Source organism: Protopterus annectens, chromosome 6.part0 (genome assembly GCF_019279795.1).
Source record: "Protopterus annectens isolate FY-2018-M chromosome 6.part0, PAN1.0, whole genome shotgun sequence".
NCBI classification, from domain to species: Eukaryota; Metazoa; Chordata; order Ceratodontiformes; family Protopteridae; genus Protopterus; species Protopterus annectens.
The window spans coordinates 709014627-709026766 of record NC_056737.1 but is presented as its reverse complement, the minus strand read 5'-3'; the positions used below and the strand labels follow the sequence as shown (position 1 = coordinate 709026766).

Here is a 12140-nt window from a genome sequence, read left to right as displayed (position 1 = left end):
GCTTGGCTTATTAGTATGAGAGTTGGTATTACAATGTAATTAAAAGAATGAGATAAACTAACAACCATAGTAGATCAATTATGAGTTAATTATATAATGTTTAGAAATGATAAGTGCCTCTTTCTAAGGTTGAAATTGTAGCAAGAAATGTGCCCTCTTCAATGAAAAAGAATATAACAAATAATGTGTTACTTTCTTTCAAATGTGGAAAGACCAGTCACAATACTAAGCTCTGTAAAGAGAATACGATCTTGAAATCTGAAATGCATACTTTGAACAAAGTTATTTCAACATCTAGAATAGAGAAGAAAGCCCACTGCTGCTGGGTTAAAACTAAGCTAGTGAAATATATTGTATTTGTAGAAGGAATAGGGGTTCAATAACTGCTAGGTTCTGGAAGTCCAATTTCTCTTATCAAGGGACACTGGGGTATATACGTAACGTTATTTATTACTGACCAGCAGAGAAGTAGTGTATTTCCTTACACATGAAGAAATTCCGACAGAGCTTGGAAAAGTCTTAAACCCTGTGGTTATAATCCCTGATTTGTCTCATGAGTTCATATTAGAAAAAGATTTTCTCAGTTTTAAAGTATCATGGAAAATGTTGGAGGAGGTAGAATCCATAGACCCAGTGTGGCATTTAGACAGAGCATCGACCTGATATACCCATTTACTGTGAGCATGGTAAAGGGGGTTGGGCAAGGTGGTGACATTCATACAGTGATCCAGAAACAAAAAAACAGAATAAGGGAGTTGCCATAGAAAGTACAAAATAAGCTAGAATTTAGTTAAGTAATATGAAGGATCTGTACGCTAACATAATATGTTGATGCAGAAGAGCACACAACAAATGAATCTTTAAAAAGAAAGAACTTGTGCACTAAGTTGCAGCTTGCTGTGATAGAACAGCGTGTAAGAGCAGAATCTGAAGAAATAAAAGATTTCCCCAATAAAACATTACAGCCTGCTGAGACAGAACAACCTAAATAAGGAACTTAGATGCTAAACTGATGCAGCCTGCTAAGGCACAGCAGTGCACAATAGTAAAGCTAGCATTTAACAGATCCATACACTAAGACAGTGCATCTTGAAAATGTTACAAGACAGGTAAACAAAATTGTTGTTACAACAAGATAGGGTTAGAAGATAGAGTAGAGGAAACCTTGCAGTTTGAAAACACTACAAATCATGGAATGGAAGTGGTTGGCAGTACAGAATATAATAAATCACTCAATGAATGTATTCTAAGAAAGTAAACTTGGAAAGGAAGTGAACTGTACATTCGGGGCAAAACTTCCGAACTTTCTGTGAAGTTAAAACCGAAAGCCTGAAAAGGGAAGATATTCTAAGTACCAAGCTGAGTGCTGACAAAGAGGAATTTTCATAGGATCATAGGAAGTTACTAGGCTATGAGCCCTGAGGCCCTTACAAGCCTAGCCAAGAATTTAGCCCATGTTCCAACGAGTCATCACCTGATGGCCCTGTCCAGCAGGGATACAGGTGGAATCCCAGGGGTGTACTTTCTGTTCCCCATCCAGTTATCCAGGTTGCACTTAAAAAGTGTTGATGAGGAGCTCTGCTTGACATGGAGAGGGAGTCTATTCCACAGAAGGGAGAGTTTCTGGGACACAAATCTGTCCCGCCAACAAGTCCTATTGATGTCACAGACCATGTTGAGGTCGGGCGTGTGAGTTACTTGAGGGGAGCTACATTTGCAGATATGTAGCAATCCCATCAAGGCGGGATCAGAGATTGCTTTGTATGCCAGACAGATGTCATCTCTGAGGAGTCTGTATGAGAGGGACAGGGCTTTTAGCTTATCTGTGGAGGGGAAATGTTTGAGATCCTGGATTCTCCTGGTGAGGAACCTCGGTGGTCTCTCCAGCTGCTGCATGTGCTTTGTGAGGTACATGCCAAAATAGGCATTGTTCTCAATAATGGGTCTTATAAGGGAAGAATACAAGGATGTTGTGACTATCTTGTCCCTGAATGAGATATCCTTCCTAATGAGGTGTGCCATGTAGAAACCTTTCCGTACAATGGAGGAAATATGGTGGTCAAAAGTCAGTTTGCTATCAACCTGGGTGCCCAAGTCTCTCCTAACTGATTGTGTGCTTAGGACCTTGTTATTAATATGATAATTTGAGGGGATGTCACTTTCCCCAAAGGGGATGATGATGCATTTTTTGGCATTCAGTTTGAGGCCATGTTTCTGGCACCAGTCATTTTTTTGGGTGAGACCTTCTTGGAGGATGTCCACATCACTAGGGGAATTGATGACACCGTCCAGCTTGCAGTCTGCAAACTTGGTCAGCCATAGCCCACTGGTTTTGGTCTGCACCTCAGAAAAGTATATCTCAAACAACAGAGGCCTCAAGGCCAATCCCTGGGGAACACTGCTCGTTATGGGTTTACTGCTTGAGGTGGCTTCCCTATTTTGACTAGGTGGGTTCTATCAGTGAGTCAGTTTGCTACCCATCTGGTAACATATGGATTGATGCCTAGTTGAGAGAGTTTATCTATTATGCCTGAGTGGAGAATAGTATTGAAGGCTTTGGCCAGGTCAAGGTAGGCAGTGTGCACTGTCTTCCCCTCGACTGTGTCAAAGAAGTCGACCAAATTTAACATACATGACCTCCACTTGATGAAACAAAAATGTGTGGGATTGAGTGTTTGGAGGTTGCCAATGTCATTGTTAATGAGGTCCATGATAATCCATTCCATGGCCTTGCAGATCAGGCTAGTTAGGCTGATGGGTCTATAACTTTCTGGATCGGTGATTGCTCCACCTTTGTGCAAATGGATGACAGTGGGTGTCCTCCACTCGGCTGGGACAAGGCCTGTACTCAGGCTTTGGTTGAATAGGGTGCCTAATGCTGCTGCAAGTTCCTGCCTGAGTTCATGTAGGATGCAGCCTGGGATGCTATCGGGTCCCATGGAGGCTGTATTTTTTGCCTTTGAGAGAGCAGTGATGACTTGCTCCCTAGAGATTGGGGGGGGGGGCAGGTGCTGGGGATGTCCTGATTTACTGATGGGGGACATAGGGGTGGAGTTTTCGCTGAACCTGTCTGCCAGCAGGTTGACTATATCTATGGCATTTGTGTATGTGGTGTCCTTAACCACCATTTCTGAGCAGATCTGAGGGCTTCCTTTGAGATTGTGGACATATGTGAAGAAGGCCTTATGACTGTCTTTAGTAGATGTGGTCAGTTTGGACTCGAAGTTTGCTTTGGAGGATTACACTAGTGCTCTTATTTGCTTGTTCAGGTTGAGGAGAGATTGCTTCCAATTAGGCACCTACTCTTTCTTGGTCCTGGACAGCAATTTTTTCCTTTTGTTAAAGAGTTTATTTATTGCAGATGTCCGTCAGAGAGGTTTAGTCTTCCTTGAGGAAGATGATTTTGTCCTGTCGGGTATTCCTGATTCCATGCAGCTATATAAATGCTTGTATAGTATTTTGATGTGGGTTTGGAAATTTGAACCAGTTCCTAGAGAGGGGAGGGGGCTGTGAAGCTGTTACTTTCCCTCAGGAGGTTGTAATCAGCTTTGGAGAAGTTTTATGTTTGACCCTAGCTGGGGGGGGGGGGGGGTCAGGGGAGATGATGACTTTGAAAGTGACCGCTTTGTGGTCATATCTTACCAGGGAGGATGACACTGTAGGGATGCTGCAGTGGTTACTCATGTTGGTTAATACCAAGTCCAACATATTTTCGCCTCTTGTGGGGTTTGCGGCCACAAAATCAAGAAATCTCTGGGCATTTGTGTTTTGGCATTTGTAGTTCTTCCAATCTATGACTGGACAGTTAAAGTTGCTCAGGATCAGGGTAAAGGGTTGAATCCAGATAGGTGTAGTGGGCATCTTGAATCAATGTTGGGGGCCTGTAGCTAGCTATGATTTGAATAGGAGTCTTGTCAGTGGTTAACTGCACCTGGAGTGTCTCCTGTGCTTCATACTGTTTGACCAGCTTGGAGGTGTGTATGTTTTTAATATATACTGAAACTCCACCTCCTTTTGCTTTGCTGCCCATAGTTTGGGGTCTGAAAGTATGACAGGATGAGAAACCTGGTATGGCTGGGTGCTCTCTGCAGCTTTGAACAAGGTTTCTGTGACTACACAAATCTCAGCATCTTCCAGGAATACAAATGCTTGCAATGAGTGCAGTTTCATGTTTAGACTCCTAGTATTTAATAGCACGACCTTTAATTTGTGTTTTGATGACATTTTCATGTTGGTAGCTTTGACCTCATGGCATTGCCTAAAAAAACGCACTATGGGGGAGGCAAGATCCTTTGCCAGAAGCCTAAAGCCCAAGGGAGTCAGATGCAAGCTGTCTCTGGCAAAGCATCATGGTCTGTCAATCATGTCTTCCCAGGCTGTCAGGTACTGTATCCCCTTGGAATGACACCAGAAAGTAATCCAAATGTTAAAGTCAATCATTTTGTTCCAGCAAAAGAAGTTTCATTAATGTAGTTAAGAAAGGAGAAAATGTACATGACTAGAGCTCTAAATGCTCTGCTGTCAGTACAAGACAGAAAGAGCAAAACCCTAGGCAGCAGGTGATTATAAGTAAGGAAACAAGAATATTGGTAGATTAAATATGTTCTGAGATGCTCTTTTTAGAGGAACACAGAGGTAGGAGGGTGGTAAGCATTCATCACAAGGAAAGCAACTTAGAGAAGTAAAAGACAGTGAAAAAGATAGAGAACAGCATAAAGAGTATAAGAAAGAGGAAAAGTTAGTGTATACTAAGAACTAAAACATGGGGATTCTAGACAAGGGAAAAATGTTTGTGTATCAGCTTGGTAAAGAGAAGGATCTTGAAACATTAAATGATGCAGAGACTGAAACACAGAAATAAAGAATTTGGTGGAGGTTAGACAATGAAAAGGATTTTGTCTATTACCAGAAGCATAAGCAGCAGAAAATTAAAACTGTAAAAATGTCAATATAGTAAGTGAAGATGAGCTACTAAGGAATTCAGCACCCAAAACTGTAACAGAGCTTAGTGTAAGAACTGAAGATGAACTGAGGTGGAATTCCGAATCTATAACTTAGGGAATGCCAGTATAGGAACTGAAGAAAATATCCATACAAAACAAATGTATGCACATCAGCTTGCAAGATGTGCTAGTACTGAAACACAAACACATGAAAATAGAAAAAAAAGAAGTGAGCAGAGTGTAAAAATGAGCTAAATAGGAGAATGAGGAGAATGCAGAGTTTTAAGCCTATGTCTGCTATCGTTAAGCACAGAGGGTAATTGAAGGTGGACTCTAAGCAACAGGAATCTGTGCACCAAGAAAAAGTTAAAACTGATATATTTTATTCTGTGTTATCCTTTACAGTGAAATGACAACATAAGTAACCCTGAGTCAGGAAACATACTAGTAAACAATATAAACTTTAAAAAGGGAATAAGTCAGGTCACCAAAGGTAGTTTCAGTGAATATGAAATTATCTAAGTAAGTTCACCAAACTATATTAATTGACAGTGGAATTTGCTTCTTTCTCCACTGTTGTGTAACCTCAGAGTTGGTATATACAAAGTTGGGAGGTGGGGAGTGGGCCCCTACATGGGAGTGTTGGAGGTGCTTGCCCCCTGCAAAACACTTTCCTTGGACATTCACTGAAGGTAGTTTTGGCAAATATTTTTCAAAGTTTTTACTTTCACCAAAACTGCCTTAGGAAAGTTGACATGAATCTCCTCAAAAAGGTATATGACATGTATAGTCAGGGAAATACATTTCTCAGTACAGTAGGTCAGAATCAGAATGAGAGGACAGAAGAACATAACAATGTGGAGCTCAAAGTACTTGGCATCCCTGTATTACATAGTGCAGCAAACTTGAACCTTCTAGCTGAAGAACAGGTTACGATGTTGGTGTCACAGTTAAAACTGGTGGTGAGACACAAATGCCATGTATCCTACATACCCAAGATAGCAGTTTGGGGAGTGTAATGAAAACTTGTTTTAAGGAGAAAGTTTAAAGGCACATTTCTCTTTCTGAACAGAGAGATCATAATAACAATGCAGTAAAGTTGTTTCTTATAGTAGGCAGTGTAAGTAAGGCATAAAACAGTAAGAAAAGTAGTTTAGAAAGAGCAGATAGTGAGGTTAGTAAAGAAAATCTAAAGATTCTATAGACAAGAAATAATAATGTTCAAGATAAAATGCAGTGGGTGTGCATAACTTTCCCTGGGGAAGTAGAAACATATAGAACTGGTAAAGAAATTAACCAAGCTTCCAGTAAGGAAGCTAGTGATTTTTGTAAACTTGTACAGTTCCAGAGTCACTTGGGATAGACAGAAATGGCTATCTAACGGTGGCATAGATAACTTAGAAAATGAATTAAAAAGGATGACACTCAGCACTGAAACCAGTAAAAAGATAAATCTTTTTCTGTTGGAGAACAGGACACAGTTACAAAGTTGGATAAAAGGAGTGACCCCCTTAAAATTAGAATCTTGTAAACAGGAAGTTTTTGTTAGGGAGTAAGTGTTTGCAGAAGAGTTCCCTTGTAACAATATTTTAGCTCAGTATCATCTAGACTGCTTCAGAGGGGAAGGCTATTCCTAGGTTCTATATGATACCATAACACAGAAGAAATTATGTAAAATTAGTAGAAGGATGGTTTAAATGATACATATGGGAAAAGTCTTTTTCCTGTGATTTAAAGCATATAGTGTCCCCAGAACTGCTGAGTTGTCAGATGAGTTGTCAAGGGCAGATTATACATTGTTATGAGTCCAGAACCCCTGGTTTTGTGCTGAGGGGTGATTATTGTATACCGAATGTGTTGGCTTTACAATAAAAGCATGAAAGTATTGTATAATTATGACTTTGTAATTTGGAGATGGTGAACAAATTGTATGTTCCATTTAATGCATACCAATGTGTGAACTGTGGGAATACTCTCACAGTTGTTCCAACAATTAGCCAGTCATATGGACTGAATTACCAGTTACCTCAGTAAAAAAGAAAGTAGCCTGAAAGGTTAACTTCATAAAGTTAGTTTGTTCCACCCTAAGGAATGAAAAAGTCTGTATAACACCAAGTGGTAGACTGTTTTGGTAAATGTGACATATTCTGGAGCTGAGAATTGAGCTTAGGAAAGAGGGCTATGGCTTTGGAGTGAACTGTGAAAATACATGAGTCTGGAGCTGAGAGCAGGCCCTAAGAGAAAGGCCTACAACCTGGAAATTACCTACTGTATAAACAGGCTAACTGTTGTGAAGCTATTGTTTTATTTTGAGTGAGCTATCTTTCCAGCTTGAAAGTTAAATAAAAGTGAGGTTTTTGTGTATGCTCTGCCTCCAGTGTTTTCATAGATCCTAATTTACATCCCTCTACCTGGCTATCCATCTCTCTGTCTGTGTATATCCACCTATCTCTCTCTATAAATATAAATATAACAACACCCCAAAAGATGCACATAAATCCCGACTATCCAGATTCATGATTACAATGAATAAATTACACAACAATAGCACTCTAGAATGTAATATAACATCAGAATGCCAATGAATCCAAAAAGTTTATTCCAAAAAGCCACAACTCCATCTTAAATAAACCTGCAGAAAATCACATGCCAAATCCTGTCCAATAAAATTTCTTTCATCTTCTGTTAAAGACAAATATTATATTTCTTTAAAAATATGTTAAAAAACATTAAACAATTTAGTATAGATCCATAAATTATTTACAAACATAGGAAGCTTCTTAATTAAAAGAATCTTTATAACTACTTGTTTAAACCTGGTTTAAATGAAGTATTCATTCTGATTATCCATAACCTTTCCTTCTTATTCAACAAAAAAGAAGATATGTCTTACCATAACGTTCCATCTGTGTCGTCGATCTTCACTCATCCTAGACTCTTGGGTTCGGTTTGCTGTTCAAAGAAAGATTTTTTTTACAAGGAAAGAAAGAGATAGTGGCACAATACGTAAATTGAGTAGTAAAAGAAAACAGAACAGTAATAAGAGACATAAGAAATGAAAATGGAGATATTGTTAAGACACAGAAAGAAATAATGCATGCAATAAGAGAATATATAAGTAAGACATTTTCAAAATACAAAATGGAAAAAGGACATAAATGGAGAGTGAAGAAATTATCTTGAGAAGATAATGAGATGATAGAAAAAATATAACAATGGAAGAAACTGTTTTAAAGACAGTAAACTTTGAATCAGGCACAGGATTGGATGTAAATGAATATTTAATGTACAAAGATATGCTAGATTGGCAGACAAATATTTCTTAGAAGTGTCAAATGAATGGTTAGAAAAAAATGGGTGGTGGATGAAGATATATGTAGTGGAACTGTGATATCTACATGAAAAAAAGGAGAGAAAGAAAATATAAAGAACTAGAGACCAATAGTGTTGAACAATATAGACTATAAGATATTCATGAAAATAATAGAGAAGAGAATGGAAAGCAAAGTGAACATTGAAACAGTATTTGGGAAAAAAGAAAAAGGGAGTCAGGACCTTTTGATGATAATAAAGGAAGTGGTAAATGATGCAATAAATAGACATTCAGAGCTCAAAATCTTGACAGCAAATGTGTGTAAAGCATTTGATAAGATACAACACAAAACTTCATGGGGTATTTTAAAAGAGTATAATATTAGCAGTAAATGGGCAGCCACGGTGGTGCTGCGGTTAGCGTTGCTGCCTCACAGCAAGAGGTTCTCTGGTTCGATCCTTGGCTGGGGTGCCTTCTGTGTGGAGTCTGCATGTCCTCCCTGTGGTTGTGTGGGTTTCCTCCAGGTGCTCCGGTTTCCTCCCACATCCCAAAGATATGCTGTAGGTGGATTGGACACTCTAAATTGGCCCTAGGTGAGAGTGTGTGCATGTGTGTGCCTTCTGTGGAAGGCTGGGTGCCGAGCTGGCAACTCAAAACTGTAAAACTCCACTGCCAATCATGAGCAGACAGGTGATCCGCTGTGGTGACCCCTATCCGGGAAAAGCCGAAAGTAGAAGAAGATAATATTAGCAGTAAAATAATTAAGATATTGGTTTCAGTGTATAATAAGAATAAAGTAAAATTAGTAATAAATGGCTGGTTAAGTGAAGATATAAAAATCAGAAGTGGTATAAGACAGGGTTGTCCAGCCAGCAGTATTTTATTTGCATTAATTAAAAGATAACTAAATAAATGAGACAAATACAACTTTGACGGTAGCAGAATATTGTACAAAAGAAAGAATTCAGGTACCAGTAATGTTTTGTTTTGCTGATGATGTAGTGCTAATTACTAAAAATGAAGAATGGATGAAGATAGCAATCAGAAATCTTAGCCTAGAACTAAAAGTCATTGGTTTATGTATAAATAAAGGAAAAGGTAAAGGATTAAGAACATTAGGGAAAAGAGAAGGGATTCAGTTTAATAGAGAAAGGCTAGACATTTTAGGTATAAAATTTGACACTGAGCAATGGAGAGCAATACAATGGCAGAATATGATTAAAAAATAAAAAATATATGTTTGTTTTAGAGAACTTACAAGATAACACTTTGAAAAATATATATATTTAATCAGGTACTCAGCAAATTGGCATATCTAGTGAGTATGTTTATGGCTCCTGAAAAATATGATAAAGAATTATTAATTATATTCTTTTCATTTATATGGAGTTCAAGATTAAACCTGGTTTAAAAAGGGATACTCTATGTCAACAAACAAGAAGGAGGATTGCATTTAATTAATGCTATTCTTTATACAGCATCACTGAATTTATATAGTGTTGACATGGTTAAAGGAAAAAGACAAAAGACTGATGGTAATAATCAGAGAAATGTATAAAGAAATTTGGGACAAGCTGAATCTGTTAAAAAGAGGGATGGCTATTTAAGTGCGGAAATGAAAGAATATCAAGATAAAATGTTGTTAAGGAAAATTGGTATAGGTAATAGAGAAAACATAGAATGGAATGGAATGGTATGTGATTATAATGGATACATATTATTATGTTTACCCATGGAAACATTTAAGGGAAAAAAAGAAAGATAAAAGCTATAAAAGCAAGGAGACAAAAATGTGAAAAATGTTTTCAATGTATTGATTTTTTGTGGAGATTAATAATAACAAAATTACCAGTGAAGGCAAATATGCCATATGAAAATAGAACAAAGAATTTGCAATTACTGTGGTAAAGCAGAGACCACTGAGCATGTTTTTTCTAACTATGACAGAATAAAGGAATTATGGCAAAAAAAATGTGAAATGCAAATTATAAAAGGTTTTAAAGAAATAACTTATATAAATATGATATGCTAGAATATGGCTATTATGGTGACAGAAAGGAAAAAGATGGTAACAATTTAGATAAAAATTTTGTATAATATGGATGAGTTAGAATGAAAGGTTAAATGAGATAAAATTTAATGGAAAATAGATATTGTCAGAGATATTGAAAAAAATTTGAGTTTGGTTATGAAAAAAAAGAGTGGGGGAATTGACAATAGAAATGAAAATTGTCAATGTATATAAAGTAAAAATAGAAATGAAAAACAAATTGCCACAAAGACAAACTCAAGATCTATGGAAATGTAAAAAAAGAAAAGAAGAATGTGTCAGAAAGTTTTAAATTACTGATACTTTATTCATACATTTAGTGCTTTTATCCAAGGTGCTGTGGACTTCTTCAGAATGAAGAGTAGTCAGTAAGCACAGTTTATATATACACACATGCACCTCCATCCCACTTGTTTAATTAATTAATTGACATTCAATAAAAATGTCACATTGCCTAACCATCAAAATTTAAAAGGCTAGGCATAAATTAAGTGCATAAAAAAACACCATACAGGTATTAAGCCTTACAAAAAAAAGAATAAAAAATAATTAAAAAATAATCAAAAATCAAAAGGCAACCTATTACATTGGAAACTGTTCTTATTAAACATAAAATATTAAATAGGTTAAGCAGCTAGATTTAAAAATATATAAAAATTACAAAAAATAAGCAGCTTTTAATTTTAGTAGGCTGCTTACGGATTCTGTCTTGTCGAGACCAGGGCTAGCAGTTGCCTTTGTTTTTAACTGCCATCTGAGCTCCTTGAACTCTAGAAAATCATCAGATGGCCCCCTCGTTCTCCCAGTTCTACATGACCTAAAACAACAAACGTAAAAGTGTGGGCCTTGTATTCTTTAAGACGCCTATATAGGGCATTACTCTCATCTTTCTTCTTAATATCATAGAGGTGTTGTTACACCCTAGCACTCAGGGTCAGTTTAGTATTCCCTATGTTAATCCCAGTGCAAGACTGGCACTGGGCTATACAGACCACCCCTTTGCGGCCACAGTAGTATTTATAATTTAATTGAATTTCACCAAGACTCACCAATAAAAAGGTTGATTCTTCCAAAATGTTTTGGCACTGGAAGCAATGACCACACTTGCTCATTTTACCAATGTTATGTGGGGAACTAGTCTTTTCAAGCAAAAATTTAAAAAATTAATATCCTTCTTGTATACAATGATGGGGGCTTCACCTATTATGCTCAAGTATTCCTGATTGAGCACACATATGCTCCAGTTCTTGGATACAATGGACCAGATGTCATTAAAATGAATGATAAAGTAAGTGGTTTTTGAAATCTGGAATCTGATCCATTCATATCAGTTGTCAATATGTTATTTTTTTTCTTTACCAGACCCCAATAAAGGTGTAAAATGTCCCATTGTTATTTTCATAGCCACTTCATCAAAAATATCAGATAAAAACAGGTCTGGATACCCTCTTCTGGCTAGCATGAGTCTTAATTTTCTGTATTCAACCTGGAATACCCTGTCATTGGACACCATCCGGGCCACTCTGACACACTGCCCTTTCACCAGGGCCTTCTTTTGATGAATGGGATGCCAGCTTTCAAAGTGTAGTAAAGAATTTGAGAAGGTGTGTTTGTAATAAATCACAGAATCAAAGCCTCTCTTTTCTCTATTTTTGTATATAGTGACATCTAAATAATTGACTTTGCCCCCCCCTGTACATCCATAGTAATTTTCAAAAAAATCAGTGGTAGTATGCAAATAATCAAAAAAATTGGTCTAACCTTTCTAAGCTGTCCTTCCAAAACAAAACTAAATCATCCAAATAGCAATCATAAGATCAAACTAATTTCCATA

At 37.2% G+C, this 12140-nt stretch overlaps 1 protein-coding gene across 1 annotated transcript in view; it reads right to left on the bottom strand.

The window, feature by feature from the left end:
* Positions 1-12140, bottom strand: part of LOC122803881 (vomeronasal type-2 receptor 26-like) — a 263934-nt gene that overhangs the window by 177494 nt on the left and 74300 nt on the right. Inside the window, exon 3 of the mRNA XM_044073562.1 lies at positions 7837-7895. Coding sequence (XP_043929497.1) covers positions 7837-7895 — 59 coding nt within the window. The remainder of the gene's footprint in view (positions 1-7836; positions 7896-12140) is intronic.